Below are 22,158 nucleotides of genomic sequence, written 5' to 3'. Positions count from 1 at the left end.
AGCAGACCTACAGAATTCCAAGCGCTCCTACAGACGACTGGAATGGAGGATCAGAAAATCAACCGAAAATCAAGAATGCAGTCACCACGCACCACCAGATCATAAGAGCCACCAAAAAAGCCGCTTTTCAAGCATGCCTCAACACCAGCACTCACAACAGCAAAGAGCAAAAAGCCCTTTGCTATCATCAAAGAGTTCATGAACCCGAGGCAGACACCTCAACCATGCCTCCCTCCCAAGATCTCTGCAACAACCTCGCCACCTTCTCTCACTGTAAAATCCATGACAATCTGATAAAGCCTTCTAGCTGCAGATTCCTTACCTTTAAATTCCCTGGCATCAGTTTTGAATCTGCGTGCGTCGCTCGGCTCCATGTGGCATCGTCAGTGTCGTTGGAGCCATCTGTGATGTCACGGTCGCCTATAAAGGCACCACCCCTACGCACATACATCAGTTCTTTTCCTTCCATTCCAGTTAAGTGCAGGTATGTGATCAATCTACCCTCTGCATTTTTTGGCAGGCTTTTTTCGACCCTTTTGTCGAAGAATTATTTCATCTGTGCAAGATGTCCTCGAGGAAGAGGGGGTTCAAGCTGTGTGGTGTCTGCCATCGTGCCATGTCAGTGACAGACCCCCGCCAGGTATGCCTCGACAGAGACCATGACTCAAAGTTGTGTTCTGACTGCTAGGCCATGGCCCTGAAAGCTTTGAGAGAGTGGTCTCTGAAGCTTATGGTGGCCTGGCAGTCAATGTCTGTAGGGGTGACTCCTAGGAGGTCACAGTCCCCCTCTAGAAGGAGGTTGCAGGACCGCTCCAGGAGCCCAAGCGGTCCAAGCGGACTTTGACTTTGCTATGCCCATCGACTGATGAGGCATCATGGGAACGTCGACATTCTGAGCACGGTTCCACAGAACTGATGCCAGGGCCGACTTTGCGTCTCCCCCCCTATCTGGGAGCTGGAGCAACCCACGCTCAGTTTAAAGAATTTTATGAAGCCATGCGCCTTGTATTTGAGCGGGCTGCCCCAACTGGTGGGTCTTCAGGCCCTACGGGCCAGCAGGGGCCCATCAGGTTTGACACCGGCGGCTCCGGCCTTTGCACCATTGGGGACCCCAGGATCCAATATCGGATCCAGACCGACGCTGGTTCCACACAGTTGGCCTCCTCTGGCATCGGCCCCAACGTCAACGCTACCCCCACCGCCAGTGCGAGCCCATCCTCATTCTGGATGATCCGCAGCCGGAACAACATTGTACAACACCAATTCCGACTTCGATGCCGCCGGCACAACCCAGATCAGTGCCTGAGGCTTATTTCCAACAGCCAGGCATAGGTATGGAATGGGAGGGGTCTGAGGTCCCTTCAGATTATGGTTTGGAGCAGGACTGGTATGAGGATCTAGGGGAAGGCAGTGGACTGGATACTTCTCCAGATACTGGCATGCTCTCATCACCTACTGTGGCTGCAGAGGAGGGAGCTTCATATGCCATGGTGATGAGTAGAGCAGCCGAGGTGTTGGACCTAGAGTTGCCTACGGTGCTGGTCAGGACCAACATACTGACAGAGGTGCTTCAGCCGGGGGTTGCTACATCGGAGCCGATGTTACCCTTCAATAAAGCCCTTACTGATGTCCTGCTCGAGGCGTGGTCCAAACCCAGCACAGGCACTCCTGTAAATAGGACAATTGTCCACTGCCATTGACTAGCTCCTTCTGTCCCTAGTTTCACACCACCCCATCCCGGAGAGCTTGGTGGTCCAAGCCTTCACTCCCCATGGTGCCTTCCCTTGCACTCCCCTGGAAAGGGAATTCAAGAGGCTGGACAAACTTGGGAAGAAGATGTTTTCTTCCTCCAGCCTGGCATTGAGGTCTGTAACACCTCATGCCTATTTGGTTGTTTTTCCCATACAGTGGCACAGGTGCTGCCCTAGGTCCTGGAGGGCGTATAATACACTCTCACTCAAACTGTCAAAGATGAGAGAGATGCAGCCAAGTTTACGATTCGGTGTGGTTTGGACATGATCAGCTTGCTGGGCAGGGAGATTTCATCAACAGTGGCCCGTCGTTGCCACGCCTGGCTTCGTACGATTGGGTTTTCGGGGGATGTTCAGGCAAACCTGATGGACATGCCCTTCAATGGTTCATGCCTTTTTGGAGAAAAGGCAGACTCGGCTCTTGAGTGGTTCAAGGAATTTCAAGCTACGGCCAGATCCTCTGGCCTCTCAGCGCCTGCTCACCAGCAGTCTATTTTTTGCCCTTTTCGAGGCCTCAGAAGGGGCATGGGACCATGCCACTCACAGGTCAGCCACCTTCCTCCATCATCACAGCATCCAGTGCGAGGACGAGGTTGTTGTACCTTCAGACCAAGAAAGTCTATCCAGAGGTTGGCCACCACCCAGCCCCCTTCTTCCACAGCACCCAAGGCCTTCTAGGATGATTCTGCAAGACCATGCTCGTCCACTTGGAGGTAGGATCCAATTTCATCTCTCTCTGGCGGTCCATAACATCGGACAAATGGGTCTTGCTGATCATACAGAAGGGTTATTTCCTCCCCTTCCAGTCTTTCCCTCCCTCTGTCCCTCCATTGAAAGAACGGCTGATGGAGGATCATTTAATCTTGCTCAGCGAGGACGTTACGGCTCTCTTGGCCAAGGGAGCCATAGAAAGGGTCCCAATGTCAGAATTAGGCAGTGGTTGTTATTCTCGCTATTTTCTGATCCCAAAAAAGAACAAGGGTCTTCACCCTATCTTGGAGCTAAGGGACGTCAATCTCTTCCTCAAAAAGGAGAAATTCAAGATCCTTACTCTTGCTCAGGTCTTGTCTGCCCTCGATGAAGGAGATTGGATGGTAGCGCTGGACTTGCAGATTGCGTATTTTCACATCCCCATCCTGCCTGCCCACAGGCGGTTCAAGGTGGGCCACCAGCACTTTCAGTTTACTGTTCTTCCCTTCAGTCTCACCAGTGCCCCTCGGGTGTTCACCAAAGTGATAGCGGTGGTAGCAGCTCATCTGTGCAGGTTAGGGATTTGAGTCTTCCCCTACCTCGACAACTGACTGTTGAAGGATCCGACACCCCAGGCTCTCGTCCGCCACCTTCAGACGAAGGCGAACCTCTTGCATTTGCTGCGGTTCACTATATACGTGCTGAAGTCACACCTAACTCTCTTTCAGAAGCTCCTATTCATCAGAACCGTTCTGGACGCAGTGCAGTTTCAGGTTATCCTCCCGAGCAGCAAGTCCATGTTATTCAAGTTATGATATTTCGGCCTCTATCCTGGATTTGAGTGAGTCAGACTCTGAAACTGTTGGGAATCATGGCCTCCTGCATCCTATTAGTAAAGCATGCCAGGTGGCATATAAGGGCTCTGCATTGGGACCTGAAGTTCCAGTGGGCACAGCATCAGGGAAATCTTACAGACACGGTTCAGATCTCATAGGGAACTGCAAAAGACCTGCAATGGCGGTTAGTGAACTGCGATTGGGTCAGAGGCAGACTCCTCTCCCTTCCCCAGCCAGATCTCACAGTAGTGACAGATGCGTCACTTATGGGATGGGGCGGACATCTGGGAGAGGCGGAGATCAGAGGCCTCTGGTCTCTGGCACAATCCAGACTCCATATAAACTTACTAGAGCTCCGAGCGATCCGACTGGCATTGAAACCATTTCTTCCTGTTGTAAAAGGGAAGATAGTGCAGGTTTTCACGGACAACACCACTGCAATGTGATACTGCAACAGGCAGGGTGTTGTGGGGTCGTGGGCCCTTTGTTAAGAGGCTCTGCATCTCTAGACATGGCTGGAACAGCAGGGCATTACCCTGGTGGTTCAACACCTGGCAGGTTCTCTGAACGCCAGGGTGGACAAACTCAGCCATCGATGCCTAGCAGATCATGAATAATATCTCCATCTGGAGGTGGCGCAAGGGCTCTTTCAGCAGTGGGGAGATCCTTGGGTAGATCTGTTTGCCTCTGCAGAGAACGCGCATTATCAGCAGTATTGCATGTTGGAGTTTCCAAAGGCGTCAATTACTCTGCGATGCTTTTCAGCACAAGTCAAGTTCAGGCCTCCTGTATGATTTTCTACCCATACCACTTCTGTACGGAGTTCTCAAGAAGATTAAGAATGAACGGGCCCAAGCCATCCGAGTGGCTCCAGATTGGGCTTGGAGAGTCTTGTATCCCGAGCTTCTGAAAATGAACATCACTCCTCCGATCAGGTTGCCCCTTCGGGAGGATCTTCTGTCACGGCAGCAGGGGAGGAATCTCCACCCAAATCTGTCAACTCTGCACCTTCATGCATGGAGATTGAGCTGTGGCCCTTGATGGCTTTTGACCTTCCTCCCAAAGTCTGTAAAGTTATTTTGGCAGCCAGGTGTCCCGCCACTAAAATGGTATACTCCTCCCATTGGAAATGCTTTGTATATTATTGTACAGAAAGGTCTGTTGATCTTCTTTCTGCTTCTCTTTCTGATATCCTTCTCTTCATACTTTCCCTTGTCTAGCAGGGTTCTGCCTTGGGTACTCTCTAGGGTTATATTTCTGCCTTCATAGCATTCCTTTGGCTGCCTGATCAGCCTTCACTTTTCAAACCCCCATTGTAAACAGATTCATTAAAAGGTTTGTACATATGTTTCCCCCTGTGCCGTTTGTTATGCCCCAATGGGACTTAAATCTGGTTCTCACACTTGTTTTGTGTGTTCCATTCGAGCACTTAGACAACTGTCCCCTCCGGCTGCTCACCATCAAGACAGCCTTCTTAGTGGCAATAACATCTGCCAGGAGTGTGAGTGAGATGCAAGCGCTGCCATCAAAGCCACTGTATCTCACTAGCTATCCAAACAAGGTGGTTCTCAGAACTCGTTACTTTTTCCTCCCCAAGTTGGTGACCCCATTTCATCTGGGTCAGAACATCACCCTGCCCACCTTCTTTGCTCCACCGCATCCCTCTAAGGAAGAGGAGTGACTCCACCGACTGACCCAAAAAGAGCGTTGTTGTTCTACCTTGACTGCACAAAAGAGTTCCAGGTGGATGACCAACTCTTTGTGGGGAACGTGGGAGCAAAGAAAGGTCGGGCAGTGCAGAAGCGAACCATTTCACGCTGTGTCATTCTCTGCATCAAGATCTGCTATGCATTGACCAGGAAGCAGCCTCCTGAGGGCTCATTCCACTAGGGGCAAAGCTGCTACCACTGCGCTAGCTCGGGGCGTTCCAGTCATGGATATTTGTCAGGTGGCAACATGGGCATCTTTGCACATGTTTGCAAAATATTACTTTCTGGACAATCAGGTACGGAGAGACCAACACTTTGACAATTCAGCCCTACAGAACGTTTTAGTGTAGTAGAGGTATCCGAAGCCCACTGCCAGGAGGTTATGGCTTGGATATCTATTTAAAGGTAAGTAATCTGCAACTAGAAGTCTCTATCAGATGAACAAGTTACTGACCTTCGGTAATGCATTATCTGGTAGAGACTCTATCTAGCTGCAGATTCTTACACCCACCCATGCCTCCCTGCTTTGCGGATATGTCTGGTAGGTTTAGGGTTTATCCCTTTCAGGGCCCTAGTTTTGCACAGACAAACTGTTGGTTCTATCCATGACTGGAAGTTTGTGGGTACAAGAGCTGACATACGCAACCCAGGGTGGTGCCTTTTAGGCGACATTGACATCACAGATGGCTCCAACGACGCTGATGTCGCCACTCGGATCTGAACGATGCAAGCGGATCTGAACGACGCCACCCGACGGCACGCACAGGTATTGCTCAGCAAAAGATTCCGGATTGGAAGCCAACGCTAGAGAATTTGAAGGTAAAGAATCTGCAGCTAGATAGAGTCTCTACCAGATAATGTGTTACCAAAGGTAAGTAACTTGTTCTTTGTGAAGGCTTCAGGAACTAAAACCCACCAGCATCGCTCCCCACCACGGCCCTAACACCTCACCAGATCCTGAACACCGATCACCAAAGAGGACACCCAAAGACTGGTGAACTCCATCCACTCAGGATCATCAAATAACATAGACTAAACAAACTCTACTATTCCGACGATACCCAACTGATCCTCTCCCTGTCCAAGGACTCTGCAAAGGCCCAAAAACAATTCCAGAACAGGATGAGAGCAGTTGCCATCTGGATGGAAGCCAGCTGACTCAAACTCAACTCGGACAAGACAGAGATCCTCGTAATCGGCTCCACCCCTTCTGCCTGGAACAGTTCCTGACGACAGACCACACTGGGAAATGTCCCCACAGACCATACACACAACCTGGGCATCATCCTGGACTCCTCCTTATCCATCACCAGCCAAGTCAGCGCGGTCTCTTGATCATGCTTTCAAACCCTCTGACTCCTGCGGAAGTCTTTCAAGTGGATTCCCTCTGACACGAGGAAGACAGTGACCCATGCACTCATCACTGGTAAACTGGACTATGGCAACACACTCTATGCTGGTATCACCAAGAAACTTCAATCAAGACTACAAAGAATCCAGAATGCAGCAGCCAGACTCATCATGGACTTCCCCCAACACAGACACATCTCCTTCAAACTCAGAGACCTACACTGGCTCCCAGTCAACAAGCGCATCACATACAAACTCCTGATCCACACCTGAAAGTCACTGCACAACATAGGACCGGCATAGCTCAACTGCCGTCTTGCCTCCTACGTACCCAACAGACATCTCCGTTCTTCCAAGATCGCCCTTGCAGCCGTCCCCAAGACGTCCCCAAAAAAGCACAGCAGGAGGAAGATCCTTCTCCTACCTAGCAGTCCGGACATGGAACACACTACCTCTCAAGCTCAGGCAGACCGCATCACTGAAGCAGTTCAGAAAGGACCTCAAGACCTACCTCTTCAACTGAGAAGCTCGCCCACAAATAGCACCTTGAGACCCTATGGGTGATTAGCCATGATCTACAAACCTCTGTTTGATTGATTGATTCACCAGTCTCTCCACTATGTGGTGTGGGGGTACTCCCGCCGGAGAACTTCAAGCTGGAACTCAGTGGTCTCGTTCTACCAGGAAATATGGGGACAATACAGTGGGTGCAATCACTTGTCGCAGCCTGTTTTCAAACTACTGCGCCGAGTCTGAGCCCTCTGCCCCCTCAGGAAATCCCACCATTCAGATATTATTTTGGTGTGAGTGTCCCTCTGTGTTCGCCACTCGATTTTCAAGTTCTTTAACCTTGGACGCAAGAGAGCGAACTGCACACTCTAACTCCAAATGGTGTGAATGAAGATCACTGAGTGTGCCCTACGCATTAGTGACCCGAGTAGTGAGTTTATGGTGCTTTTCCCATAGTATGCCCATTTCAAACACAACCGATGCCACTCTGCCATACATTTCTTGCTTGGTCTCTGCTATTGCTTCTAGGATTTTGTCAAATTTTGTGTCTATGTGAGCAGAGGGGGTGGGCACTGCTGTGCTGGCAAGGCCAGCTGGGGGCAGTGCCTCCGCAGTCTGTCTCCCCTTGATCTGGGGACCACATATCCTTGCATTAGCATCTCAGAGTCACTGAGCATTGGAGGAGACTGTGATGTGCGCCCTAGCCCCAACTGTAGCTATAACGATGGCCACCAGATTCCGTACCAATAATCAGACCCACCAGACCCCTAATATTTACAGTGAGGGCTCAGTATCAGGGTGGCAGGCACAGTCTGGGGTGCAAAAGCAAGCACTCTTGAGAGAATAGTAGTGGGATGAACCGTCCAGTTTATATACCTCAAATTCAACCACAGCCGTCAACATAGCGGTTGCCGGTCAGTTGTGACATCAAGCAGTACATGTTAGCACAAGGTGCAAAGCTGGGACCTACCCCATCCCTTGCAAGCAGGCAGGAGATTGAGCAAGGTGGGCATGAGCAGTCCAAACCCTATTGGTAATACTTTGTCCTGTTTCAGAGCTGATCCTTTCTAAGTAATGCTGCAGTCACTTCCTCATGTGCAGGCAGGGCCAAACTCCCAATCAGCAGTTGTACTGCAGGCCTCTCCCTGGGGGGCTAAAGGAAGGAGCCTCAGAAGGGGGAAAGTCTTCCCTGAAATGTAATCCATGCAGTTACAGCCATAGCTCTATAGATACTCACTGTAGGGCACTGACGGGCGCCGCAGGTTGCTGTTATTTGCAGCATGGCTCCTCTGTCTGCAGCAAAGTGCACTTTCCATCTTGAGCCTCGGGCTGCTTGTGCCTTGGCTCTTTTCCCCCTTTGCTTTAAATATCCATGAGGGGGGAAGTTCAGCTTCCTCGTTGCCCCAGTGTAGTCGGTGTTGCAGAGCAGCAAGACAGGCCCCATACGCAGCCTCAGAGCATGGTCTCCATCCGGTTTGCAGAAGGCCACGGCTAGGCCGCACAGGTGCATCTGCTTCACCAGTGCAGAACATCATCCTTGTGTGGTCGAGCAGCCTTGCGGATCACTCAATATGTGCTGCTCAGCCACTCCTCTCCATCCAAGTCCTTGTTGGTTATAGGAGGGAGAGCAGATGACTGCAGGTGTCTCCGGATCAAGGGTCTGCAACAGAAGCAGCTATGGAAGCTCACCGCCATCTTGTAGTGCCCCCTCTAGGCCTTCAGTAATATGACATGTAAAACTTGAAAGTACATGTCCAACTGTTTATTACACTGCACCCTGCTCTCTGGGCTACCCAAGGCCTACCTATGTATTAAAAATAAAGATTTGGACCAGCAAGAGGTTTATTTTGTGCAGGTAGAAATGGCAGTTTAAAAACCGCACACACAGACTGCAAGGGCAGGTCTGAGACATGTTTAAAGGACTACTTAAGTGGGTTGCACAATCAGTGCTGCAGACCCTCTAGTAGCATCTACATTACAGGCCTTGGGTACATGTAGTACTACTTTACTAGGGACAAACAAGTAAATTAAGTAAGCCAATTGGATGTAAGCCAGTTTTACCATGTTTTAAGAAGAGAGCACAAACACTTAAGCACTGGTTAGTGGTGGTAAGGTGTGCAGAGTCCTAAAAGACAACAAAAATGGGTTCAGAAAACAGGAGGGTGATGGCAAAATGTTTGGGATGATTCTGCAGAAATGGCTAAGTCCAACAGGCTCTCGGCTATGGAGAAACTTGCATTGATCTCCTCTACATCAGCAAGCAGAGACAAAGCTAATGGATCTTGGCTGGGCTTCTTTAATAACTAAAGGTGCTTCAGTGGTTGGTGAATTTGCGTGTGTGTTTATATGGGTGGGTGAATGCAAATGTCAATGGGTAGATTAACTGGACGGAGAACTGATCTGATTGCATGAGTGACTGAGTGCATGAGTGGAGGAATGCATGGGTGACTGAGGCCCATATTTATACTTTTTGACACAAAACTGAGTTTGCACAGTTTTGCATCAAAAAGTATAGTGCCAGCTTGCGACATTCTAGGACGCGAGCCGGGTGCCATAATCATGGAATGCCGCAATCCGGTGCAAAGGGTGGGCTAGCGTAAAAAAAAAAATGAGGTTAGCTGGGTGGGGGTGGCGGTATGGGATAAGGGGGATTTGCACCACAAAAGGACGTTAGGCTGGTTAAAGGCAAAAAAAATCCTCTAACCAGCCTAGCGTTATTTTCAGACACAAAACCATCAATACCTCATGACTCCTGTCTTAGAAAAGACATGAGTCATGCCCACCACCCAAATGGCCAGCACAGGGGATAAGGGTCCCCTGGGCATGGCCATTACACCCTGTGCCATGCAGGGTGTCCCAAGTTGGGCCTCCGATGGAACTTTAATTAAAAAAAATATATACTTACCTATACTTACCCTACTTACCTGGGATGGGGTCCCCCATCCTCCGGTATCCCTCTGGTGTGGGTGGGGCTGTTCCTGGGGCTTGAGGAGGGCACCAGTGGACCCATTCCATGGTGTTCAACCATGGAAACGGGTCCAAAGGTCCCATAATGCCTGGCTTGACCCAGCGTTAAATAATGGTGCAAAGCAAGCTTTACACCATTATTTAGCCCGTCCTCCCACCCATGCGTCATTTTAGCATGGGGGGGTAAATATGGGGCTATGGGGTTAGCACCATTTTTTAGATGGGAACCCCTACCTTGTATCTCATTGACGCAAGGTAGGTTCACACATCTGAAAAATGGTGCAAACTCCAATATTTTGAGGTTAGATGGGTCTAGCGTCAAAATATAAATATGGAGTTCGTTTTGCGATGAATTTGCATTAAAAAATGATGCAAAATCAGCACAAATGGAGTGTAAATATACCCCTGAGTGTCTGGTTGGAAGAATGGGTGAGTGATCACAGGGATAGATATATGAGTGAGTGTATAAAAGGATTGCCTAGATAAATGAGCAGATAAGTGAGTCTATCAAAAAGTGTAGGTGTAAGTGCCTAGATGGATCGGTGGATGGGAGTATGAGTAAGTAGGACTAGAATTTTTACAGTTTGAAGGAGAGATTGATTACCATCTCGTTGGTGGATTTTGGGGTGGCCTGGCTATTTCTACTATGACCAAGTCTGGCAAGTGAAACCTCTATACCACCCATAAAGTCTTTCCTGGTCATCTCACACTTTACTCATTATCCATGGCCTTTATAGGTGCCATTTTCTCATTGCAAAGCTTCAGCACTTCAAGACGTTCATCCCTCCAGGCTCTGCACAATAGTCAGTAAAATTAACTTCAGCTTAGGTATCAGATCGTGCAAACTTTCCACTGTCAGGACGTGCACAGGTTGCACAGTTATGGTATGCATGTTGTAATATGATAAGGTACACTGTTCCGAAATTGGAAGGAGAGGAAAAAGAGAAAGAGTCCTGTTAATCAGGAGCAATGGTCCTCACACACCGTATTCGGTGTCATGCTTCATCATCGGACAGCTCCTCGTCAGACCGGCGCTGCAATGTCTGACGGGCACCCCCCGAGGGGGGGCTCTTTGCCGGAGGTCTTTTTGAATATACTCGATGATGCCGCAGAGCCAAATATGGGTCAGAGAAAGGAGAAAATGTACAGAAAGAATAATAAAATTGGCTCAGATCCCTCACCTAATAGTTTATTATTTGCTGTTGGGAAGTGGTCAAGATTAAAAAGAAATCAAGGGAGTGAAACTAGAGGCAATGCTTGAACACTCACACAAGATCAATCAAAGTAATTAAGGAGGACGGAGAAGGTCCGACTCTCCTTAATATGTGGTCGACATGTTTCGCGTCGTTATTGGTCCAACAGGATCCGGTGACGCTTCTTCAGGACCTAATTAATCGTAGATTTTCTCCACAAGAAAAAACAAAATACTTATACTTCTGTTGACTAACGCTCACAGTCAGAACGTCATCAGTCGCTTGACAGGACTAAAACGGTCTGGGTTTCCTTTCCTATCAGTCGCCCTAAGTATGGGAAACAAAAAGGGCTAGAATTAGCTCAGTATATCATCGCTTCACCAATATTCAAGGGCGACGAGTGTAGGTTAATGAGGAAAAAGGGGAGTGACAAACTAGTGCAACACTCAGTGATCAAGTGATTGTAGGCACACCATGCTGGTAACATATAAAGTGGCTTACCATCTCAATTAGAGAATAGGCTTCATGGGATATCGCTGGCCCATCACCCGGTACACAGTAAATCTGGTGGTAAGAGAACATATGCCAAAAAAGGGGGGCATCGTATTGGGGTATTACAGTCATCACACAAGTCCAAGGCACAAATGGCTGAGGATGAGCCGATCAAATTTGAGGAAATGAGGGATTGACAGTAAAAGTGGAATTCAAAAATTGTATTTATATATGACTCACTTCAAATCTTATACATATACATCATAGAAGCAACAAGAGAGAAAACAATCATCAATTCTGTAGAAATGTTCATAAGTATCCCTAATATCACATATAGGATAGGGCATGTAGCCAGTTTTATCCAGTGAAGAAATACTTCATTATAAAACAACATAAGAGACGTTCCTAAAGGTCAAAGGAAGAGTGGCACATGAGGGGGATAAAGATGGGAGGGTATATCGTGATCCAGAAGTAATCATACCCTTATGTAACACACCGTAGTCAGTTAAAGAAGAAACAAAGAATTGGGCTGAAGGAGTGCAGTCTGTTAATCCACGGCCGTATCATTAAATGCAGGACACGAGGTGCCCCGACCTGAATGCATCGTAGCGTTCAAAAAAGTGCCGTGGTAAAGTTTCTATAAAGGAAGTGGGGAGATGGACACTTACTTGCGAGGTCACCGGTTTATGCAGCAGCACCTACCCGGGGGTCGCGTTCCCGAACATATGCGGAAACGGAAGGCTGCCGGCATAAATAGTATGCGCGCAGAGCGCGCGTCCATCAATTAGATGATCAGTTGCCCAGTAACGTCCTCGTCAGTGACGAGCCTCTAAGGAAATCAAAAAGGGACTCAAAAAACAGGACGCGATGGGAGCACTCTGTATATGGCGGCCATCTTAAAGTGGTATATGGATTATAGAGAAGCCGGAAATAGCTCAGTTCCAACTGTCAGGAGATTCCAAAATCCTATTGTAGATAAATTTAATCTTACCTAATGTCATTTGTCCAGAAAGGTTAGTTCTAATCTCTTCTAGTGGGAGTAAAAAGAGGATGACCAACAAACAGGACCTTCTGAGAGTGGTTGTAAGAAGGGCAAAAAAATTGACTAAAAAACCAAGCTGCTACCTATTTGGAGAGGTGGAACCAGGGGATGTCATCGTTTAGTCCCTGTTGGTGAGTATGGAGTCTATATACCCAGCTTTGTTCAAGCTCAAATAACGGGCGGGTGCCTGGTGAGTCGCATGTTGTACATAAAAATTCCATTGCCAGGAATTGCACAGGTTGCACAGTTATGGTATGCACATTTCACATAAAAATTCTTCTTCTGCACTATGGGGGTCATTATGACCCCGGCGGTGAGTGGAAATGTGGCAGTAGTACCGCCAACAGGCTGGCGATACATACCGCCACATTATGAGAATGGCGGGTTGGCCGCCACTTCTCCACTCATACCGCCATGGCGGTATCAGCCGCCGGGCCGGAGATGTCAATCTCCAGCCCAGCGGCCAACATAGTACCTCCGGCGTCATTATGAGCCTGCCTACCCCCATGGTTTTCGTGGCGTTAGCAACACCACGGAAACCATGGCAGTGCGCCCTACCAGTGACAGGGAATTCCTTCCCTGTCACCGGTAGGTGGCTCTCGAACCCCCAACACACCCCTCACCCCCTCCGATCCTCACCCCCCACATCCTCCAATCCTCACACACACTCCCCATCCCCTCCGATCCTCACACTCCCCCCATACACGCACACACCCGCAGACACGCACCACACATACACCCAATCACTCACACTGGCATACACGCATTCATACACACACTGGCATACATGCCTTCATACACACACTGGCATGCACACATTCATACATGCATACTTCCAGACATGCTCACACACATTCTTACAATGATCACACTGACATGCAGACACGCACTCACTTTACCATTCTTATATGCATTCACTCACACACATACAACCACGCAAACAACATAACACACACAGACGCATTCACACACACACTCACACATTCATGCACACACACACACAACACCCCGACCCTCCCACACCCCTCCCTTGTCGGAAGCCCAAATTACCTTTGTCGATGAGGTCTTCCGGCAGGGAACGGTAAGGGGAGCTGTTACTGCCAGCACCGCCCCGCCAGCAGAACACCACCAGACCGTATCACTGGTCATGATACGGCTGGCGGCGTTCAACTGGCCTGGCATGGTAGTGCTGGTGGTAGCAGCGCCAGCTTACCACTGTCCACCAGTATGATCACCGCCGGATTTCCGCCCTTCTTGTGGCGGAAGTCCGGCAGTGATCATAATATGGCAGGCGGATGGTAGCCATAGTGACGGTATTTTGGCAGCCGTCAATGCAGCAGTAGGCGGTTTTTACCGCCATTGTTATAATGAGGGCCTATATGTTGTAGCGTAAGCCAGCTTTCGGTGTCTGATCTATGTGCTCGATGACAAAACCAGTGATTAATTTGAGCTGGTGGTTGCCGGTTGGGGCCACCAGCACTGATTTTTGTCAAAGACACTCATTTTTCTGCATCAGACATTTACCAAGAGAAAGAGGGAAAACAACCAGAGCTACGGACAGACCGAGAAAAAGTCAGAAGGAAAAACAGTCATAAAGGGAGAAATCATCAATCTGAGGGAGTGGGATAAAAGGGCAGGGAGTGTCTGATAGTGGATTTAAAGGGCATGAGGTGGATTCAAGACTAAGCAGCCTTGGTTTTGGGCGCACAGCATTTATTAGCGCCTTCTGGGAGATTCTGAGTAGTGTTTTGGGTACTGACACATTCTTTTACAAATTAAGCTTTGCGCATAACTGTAGAACTGCAGAGTAATGCTGGTAGAGTTCTGTTCTTTATGGTTGAAATATGTCCTCATGTGGATCGAGCTAATGGCTGTCCAAAGTAGTAGGGGGACTGTGCCAAATGAAAGGAAGTTAATGTAAACACCGTAAATTGATAACCCGTAGGTTGCAGTTTAAATTCAAAAGGCATTTCCATTTATTGTCATAATAAATCACATAAACCTTCTTCTTTAAACAGTGAATGGCATGTTAACAGGTATTATTTCCTATGCACGTCTTACATATGCATTTAAAGAATGTTAAGTAAGGCGATTGATGCAGGTTTATCAATATCTGCATTGACACCAAAGCATCCTCTTGAAACCCATAAAGCCTCTTAACTCCATTACACATGGAGACACTGGGGAGATGATCAGGGCAGCCCCCAAGAGCAAATGTGAACAAGAGAGAGAGGCAACCAGCATGTTGACAGATAAACCAGCAAGATCTGATCTGATGATCCAAACCAAATAGAAACGGAAGTTAGAAGTTTGGGGGTCTGTTGCAGGTTGCTATTCCTCTTCTTCTGGAGCTGTGGTATCGTAGTTTCAATGGAAGGTGGTATTGTGGAAGGATGGGCCAGTAGGACCACTAGGACTTCGTACAATCTCCATGCTGTAGTTGCCTCCATGGGCCCTCTACTGCCTTCCTCCACCCATGGTGCCACAGTTTGTCACCTCTGTTAACGATTGTTCAGCGTGGAACAGAAACGTGTGCAGTGCTCATCGGTGCTAACTATGAGCCAGGTGTGGACACCATTGGGAAAGCAATACCTTAGGGCTGCAAAAGGACAAACTATGTTCTCCTCACCAACTGAAGTGAGAAAGTTGGGCACTCTACTGCCACAATTGTGGCCACAGCTATCCTTAGTGATTTGCAGTCAGGGATGCTTGCACTCAAGGAATCCAGGCTTTTAGCTGCCAGTAATTCTGCAGACCACCTGTTGAAGGTGTAATCGCTGTGATTAGCTAAGCTGGGCTGCTGCGCAGGGATGTGATGCTTTAGATTGCTTGGTGAATTTATCTCCTGTCTTTAACTCAAAGAGCACGGCGAATCCACACAATTACGCTTTTTCTAAGATTGCGATACATGATAAACAACATTTCAGTGAGCAAACATTATGTTGACCAGTAATCACCCTAACGGTACCACACGAAGTAAACAAGTATTAGCAAGGTCGGTAAATATGGCTTTGGCATGCTAGTGCATTTTCATTTCTGTTGCAAGCGTGTGCAACAAAAAGAAAAAGAAAAGAAGCGAACACATGTCACCTACCAAATGTAGCTGCTACATGGTTGCACTAAAATGTTACACTAAAAGAAATCGCTGATGCGGTTGGTTTACTATTGAAGTTTTGTAAATAGCAAGCCATTCAATGCATTGGTCATTTATTTATTTATTGTGAAGATGACAAGAATAAATCATTACGTACAAAGGATTAAATGTCGGGCATTTACAATGTCACTTAAAGATATAAAATAATGTTTGAAAAGGAGATGATAAATAAATCACCGCGTAAGTGGCTCCCGGAGTTCAGTAAAAATAAATAGCTGATATTTAAAGTACATGTAAAAAAATTAAAAAGCACACTTTGAGCCACTTTGTCTCACAAAAGAAAGGAAATATGGATACGAACAACGTGCACAGGCTTTGCGCAGTACCAGTGAAGAAAGCCAGTGGGAAAAGAGTGATGACCCATTGGACCATGCTGTGTGCTCGGATGAGCAGAAGCAACATGTGAATGACAATATTATAGTCCAATGGATGCAGCCCGCTCACCAAAAGCATTTCTATATATGCATCTTGTGTATAGAACACTGTCTCAAGCCATACCTAAAATAGAGAGTACTCGTCCTTTTGAGGAATAATCCCCCAGCTACAACAAAGAAATTGCCATATGCTAGTGTATAGATCAAACTCCATGTGTAATAAACGAACTAATAGCTGATGAATGTGTGTGGACCAATATGTGGATAACATTTTAAAACCCGTTGTTGAGGCTGACCTCTTGCCCGTTATTCTGAGTGGATCACATATATATATATTCTTGCAAAGTCTGCTAAAACTGTCACATACTGACCTACGTAGGTACGGGTTGATTAGTAGCCTTTCTGTTTACACAATGCTAAACTGTGATATTGTCTCCCAAAATACTCTAAGTAGATTGAGGACAATTTGCATTTCAAGGCACCTCAAACGATATCCCCTTTCTAGCTAACAAATGACAGCTCTATACTGCACTTTTGCTAGTGTATTCACCTTTTGTGCCTTAATACCAAATGGTAACAGCAGTGTGCTTTATCAACTTTTAAATACAGCGTAACAAACAAATCTTGACACAGGATAACATAATAGTTGGCTCCCATTCTACTTCATTAATGTTATGGTACTAGTGTTCAGCATGTATTATTGTAACTTAATAAACGATTATTCACACTTGCACTGGGAAACTGCTCGATTATTTCCTTAACTACCACCTATATATCTAATTTTTCATTGACAATACCCTGACATGTCTGGGGTTTATTGCGTAACAATATCTTAAATGTTGATAGCTTGACTCATAATGTATTGTCCTTATATTGCAATTTTTGTTAATAAAATTAAATATTTTGAAGTTTTTTAGTATTTATTTTAATTTCGCTCTTTTCTGAACGCAGTCATAATTATGTTCGCGGATCAGTGACACTTTACATCATCAACCTCCACCGATCGAGAAAGAAAATCAAGCTGGCTGGAACCCTGCGGGATAAACTTGTCCATCAGTATCTTCTTCAACCATTTGGGATGGAAGGGCTTCAATCAAAGTAAGTGCACCCGTAAGACGCATTCTTTACAGCAAGTATCATCATTATTTCTAATGCAGATAACATTTGTAGACGCTAAATTTGATACTCTGTCCCGGTATTTTATAGTATATAATATAAAATAAGGTTTTGTTAAATCTACTGATTTGTCCAGGGGATGTCACACATTTTAAGCCTTATGGCACTTTATGACAATTACCCCATTTAGGAGCGAACTGCAAATTGTTAGTCACTGAAATTGGTACACGTTACAATTTAATTAATTTCTTCCATCACATTCCACAACATTCTTTCATAATCTGATTTGTCACAATGTATGCATCTAATGCTTAAGTTGTGTGAGCTCTCATAATGGCCTTTTAAAACAAATTGCAGCTTTTCAAAAGACAAGAAGTTGTATTCTTTGAGTCCTCTATTTTTGGTCTCACCTAGAGACCTCATGCTACAGATATACTGCTGCATGCATAGACAATCGACATACTCTAAGGAAAGTGAGCTTCGATCAGCCCTCATCAGCAATTGGCATTTCTTTAAGCATTGCCATTGGCTGGGTGTGCTGTCTAAAAATACTATCACAAAAATATGCCCAAGGTCTAATTACTGCATGAGCGCTATAATGCTAGGATCGTTAGGATGCCTCTTTCGTATGGTCTATGACAGATATACTTATTAAGGATGAGAACCCTCACCCACGCTTAGATGGGATACTTCATCATAAGGTCCCTCCTCACACCAGTAGTGGTGTTTAATGGTGTGGACTACCATTGGCCTCAATTAATAAGGAACTTTTTTAAGGATAGTTGCTTTCTTGAGGAGAACCCTGAATGAACAGGCGTGGGTGAATGGGTGATGCAGAGTGTGAAGTAGAGTAATGAAACCTTCCTCACTCCTAGTGGACTAAAAACAATGTTAATCTATGTCCCCAAGGAGTAGAGTTAAACACAAAATTTTGAGGCATTTTCAACCCATTCTTGATGCAGGGGCCAACATGATTCCGCTTTAATAGGAACCCTACAAAGAGGTGTGAGGCATTGGTCAGGCCCAAAAGCATACAGCCGCTCTTTTCTAGATTGGTGAAACGTTGTTACTCATAAAATGAAAAGAGGAGTACCACCAGTGATCATCAAAACTGTGTAGATCTCCACCATTGTCTATTCCATAAATAGGTCAGAATTCCTGCCTCTACTCGAAAATACTCAGGCAGGACACTTAAGGTTACTTACACTGTTGTCTGCTAATACTCAAAACAGCCTGCCTCACTGTTGCATTAGTGTGTCTTCCACGCCACTAAGAAAAGAAGGAAAGCAAATATCTTTGGTATTAATGCCATGACCACATATAGGGACTCCAATCTAAAACTCCAATAAATGACTTGATTCTGAATAAGGCTAAAAGAGATCACTTAACCATGTGCAAGAGAAAATGATGCCAGATATAAAGAGGATAAACAAGGCATGAAACAATCTTTGAATTTCAAGGTCTTTTCACGTCTTACTCTGACTCCTTTAGGTTCTCGGTTCTAGAACCTGACAGAGACAGAAGCAAGTACGCAGAAAGTGTTTCTCTTCAACTCCCAGAATTCCAGTATGCTGGATATCTCTGTTTTCCTACCCTTGAAATTACGGCAGAGCAAGCTAATTTCACAGTTGTTATAAAGAAGATGGCAGAAATATGGACTACCCCACTGTGTACTGACCAACCCATGGGGAATCGTTTTAACAACATACTCACAGCTAAACTAGAACCTGATGAAAACTTGCCCTTCAAAGATGCTTCAAAAGATGCTTTTATGGATACAATTCCTGAAGCATGGAAGAAACAAAACTTAACGCTACAGTCTCCATCATTCTTTTTGACTCCAGCAATACTAAAACCACCCTGAATATATGATTCAACAGTACGATGATTCTCCTGGTCAGGGACGGGTGTCATCTTTCTTTCAAACTTGGAGGAGCATCACTTAAGACTGTTTGATCATAAAGTTGATATAGCTAGGTTCTTCACTACTATTTTGTAGGAACCTCTTGTCTTTTCCCCTTGCAAACATCTTGATGAAAGACATTCAGGCCCTCATTATGGGTCTGGCGGTCCTAGGACCCCCAGACTCGTGGTGGCGGTTGGACCGCTGCCAAAGTAGCAGCCTTACAGCTACATTATGACCGTGGCAAAAGCGCCACGGTCCGACCACCGGCACCGCCACTTTTTTCACCAGGGGATGGGATTACGACTCTCATGTCCGCCAGCTTTCGCATGGCAGTTCCACCCCCATGCAAAGGCTGGCGGGAACGGGTGCTGGGGGCCCCCATGGGCAGCCCCGTCACGCTCTTCACTGCCTGAATTACAGGCAGTGAAAAGTGCAGTGGGTAATGTTGCACCCGACACACTGCAACATTGCCACTGGCTCGATAACGAGCTGGTGTCAATGTTGGGGGTAGGTTCCCACTGGGCGAGTGGGCGGAAATGCTGTTTTGGCATGCTGGCCCAGCAGGAAACTCATGATAGGGCCAGAGGGCGGAAAACTGTATTGGTGGTCTTCTGACACATCCCACCAAACTCGTAATGAGGCCCTCAGTCTCTGCTGATCAAAGAGAAAGGCCTATGGTAATCTAGATACTTTACTATTCGTAACAAGGAAGGAGATTTGAACCCAATTGGAGACCTTAAATTCCTAAGCAAATTGCTTAGGAAAGAGTAATTTAAACTACTGACACTATGGCACATTCTGCAAGCACTGCAGGAGCCGGGTTGGTTCGCCTCAGTGAACCTCTAAAATACTTAGATCCTCATTCCAGCTGTGAACAGTCACGGATGATTTCATATGAAGGTGTTGGGGATGTTCACTTTGATCCACTTTCGCCAACAGATTACATATCCCTAGAGCCATCACATCTTTCCTTAGGAGAATGACTGGCTTTTAAAGGCTACCTCGTGAGATCGTCTTGTATTGGACTTGTACTTTACAATCACTGTGTGCAGAGATATCGATCAATAAAATCTATTTTGATACTATTGCAGAGACTACAGTTTATTTATTGGAACTATGGACACACGTTCTCTGCAAGTTTTCTTCCCTCCCAAGAGAGTTAATCATATTCACCAGGTGGTACTCATTTTTTAAAGAAATCCGATGCAGACAGTGAGATTGGATCTGGAGCTATTATGATTAATGATATTTTCACATTCCTGATGCATCATGTATTCTTACAGATGAAACATTTACAATGGTATCTACCCACTTAATGGAACCTTTTTTTGTCTAGCTATTGTATTTGATCGTTTACGTTTTGGAGCGTAAACACTCGAACACGTTAATAATGGGACCTTTTACAGGGAGAGCACAGACTTCTCTCTTTGGATAGACAGCTCTTTTGGGAGCAATATCGATCAAAGTCTTATGAAATCAAAAGAATAATCTGCACCGATATTTATACCGAAATTGAGAGCAGCATGATTAGCATAAAGTACCTTTCTTCCACAGTTGCAAGGAGAACAAGTCCAGATATGAAACATATATGTTAAAATTGTTTTATATGAACAAAAAAAGGGGGGATGGTTTGAGAACCATCTGCGAAAGAGCAAGTAACCATGTGGTTTTGGCCATGAGGGAGGCACAGCTTTGGCAGGGCTTGGACTCTAATAAAATCTAAGTGATGCCCTGACTAAGGTCAATGCACTTTTAACTACCGTTAAAAAAATAAGGACTCAATTTAAAAGTTGGAACAATCTGCCGTTATATGCCATTAAATTGTAATATCTATCAACATAATTGCCTTCCATGTTTTCTTTATCTCTTTATAGTCGCTCAATTATAACTTCCTTCACATTTTCCATAAATTCCCTGATGTCTACAACGTATTTTTCTATAAAGTGCAGAAAGCCAGCCAGTTAAATCGCTTAGACGTATATCAAGAAGTACATCCTGGGCCACCCGAATTTAGGTGGTATTGCTGGGCAGCACTGTGCAATGGAATTGCTTAGATATCCACCCAGAGAACCCCACCACCCTTTAGTGAGAATGTCATTGTGGTTTCACAGTATAAAGTTTATCTCAATGAAACGCTAGGTATTACGTCAGTTTGGCTTTATATATGTCTAAAGCTTACAGTGCTGCTGGGTAGTGGGTGCAATGCAATATGTGACAATTCTCTTTAATCATATATTTTACTGATCATGTCTGTCTGCCCTGGCTATTCCAAATGATCTCTGGGTGGTGGGAAGCTCTTTCCGTTTAATCAAATCTCACTCAGAAAAAGTTAATTTCAATTTAACATGCACAGGTCTGAGCTTTGTAAATTCTTTGAACTCAAATCTTGCTTGCTGGATCATTTTCAAGAGGACTTCTAGACAGACTGTAATTCAGTGGTTGGTATATTTCTTCAGAATTGGACTATCTGTCAATACTATCTCACATGTAAAAGAATGCTTGAAAGGACCTTGAAAAAGTGGGAACACAAATTAAATAAGCACATCTCATCAATAATATGTAGCATTCCCTCAATGATTAAAAATACCCTACATCAGCCAATATGTACCTGCATATATTAACCAATTATACTTTACACCTTAAAGAATGCACCGATGCTAGCTTTGAGAATTTCTCACTTCACTATCTCCAGTGTAGGAAGGAAGCAGGTGATTTGACAAACGTGAAACTAACTCCACCTTCATTATGTCTTTTTGAATTAGCTTCTTAATAAATAAGACGACTGTATTATTTTAACTTAAATGTGTGTTTTTTAATTTTGTGAAATAATATACAGGTGGGTGATTTGTATGGGAAGGCTGTATTTTTATCTAAATGTATGTCAGCAGTTTGACTTTCACTCGTGAAGGTTTGTCTTGTCCCCCCTTCTGAGGATCACAGGATGCACAGTCAGTTCAGCTACTACTCTATGAAGAGTTATTTGCCAAGTTTCGAAGACCACACAAGCACTGTGGAGTAACAAGGAGTTTATTGCGTCCCACAGCAGCCAACAGGTCTGCCCTCATAGC

The 22,158-nt window shown here is 45.8% G+C and overlaps 1 protein-coding gene across 2 annotated transcripts in view; it reads left to right on the top strand.

Moving 5' to 3' along the window:
* The window catches only part of HPSE2 (heparanase 2 (inactive)), a 2,071,112-nt gene that overhangs the window by 1,898,443 nt on the left and 150,511 nt on the right, over positions 1-22,158 (top strand). For both annotated transcript variants that reach the window (XM_069239663.1, XM_069239662.1), the window contains one exon: positions 17,020-17,166. In XM_069239663.1, coding sequence (XP_069095764.1) covers positions 17,020-17,166 — 147 coding nt within the window. The remainder of the gene's footprint in view (positions 1-17,019; positions 17,167-22,158) is intronic.

The sequence above is a fragment of the Pleurodeles waltl genome, chromosome 6 (assembly GCF_031143425.1).
Source record: "Pleurodeles waltl isolate 20211129_DDA chromosome 6, aPleWal1.hap1.20221129, whole genome shotgun sequence".
NCBI classification, from domain to species: Eukaryota; Metazoa; Chordata; class Amphibia; order Caudata; family Salamandridae; genus Pleurodeles; species Pleurodeles waltl.
Note: the sequence above shows the minus strand (reverse complement) of the source record. Positions and strands in the feature narration are given on the sequence as shown.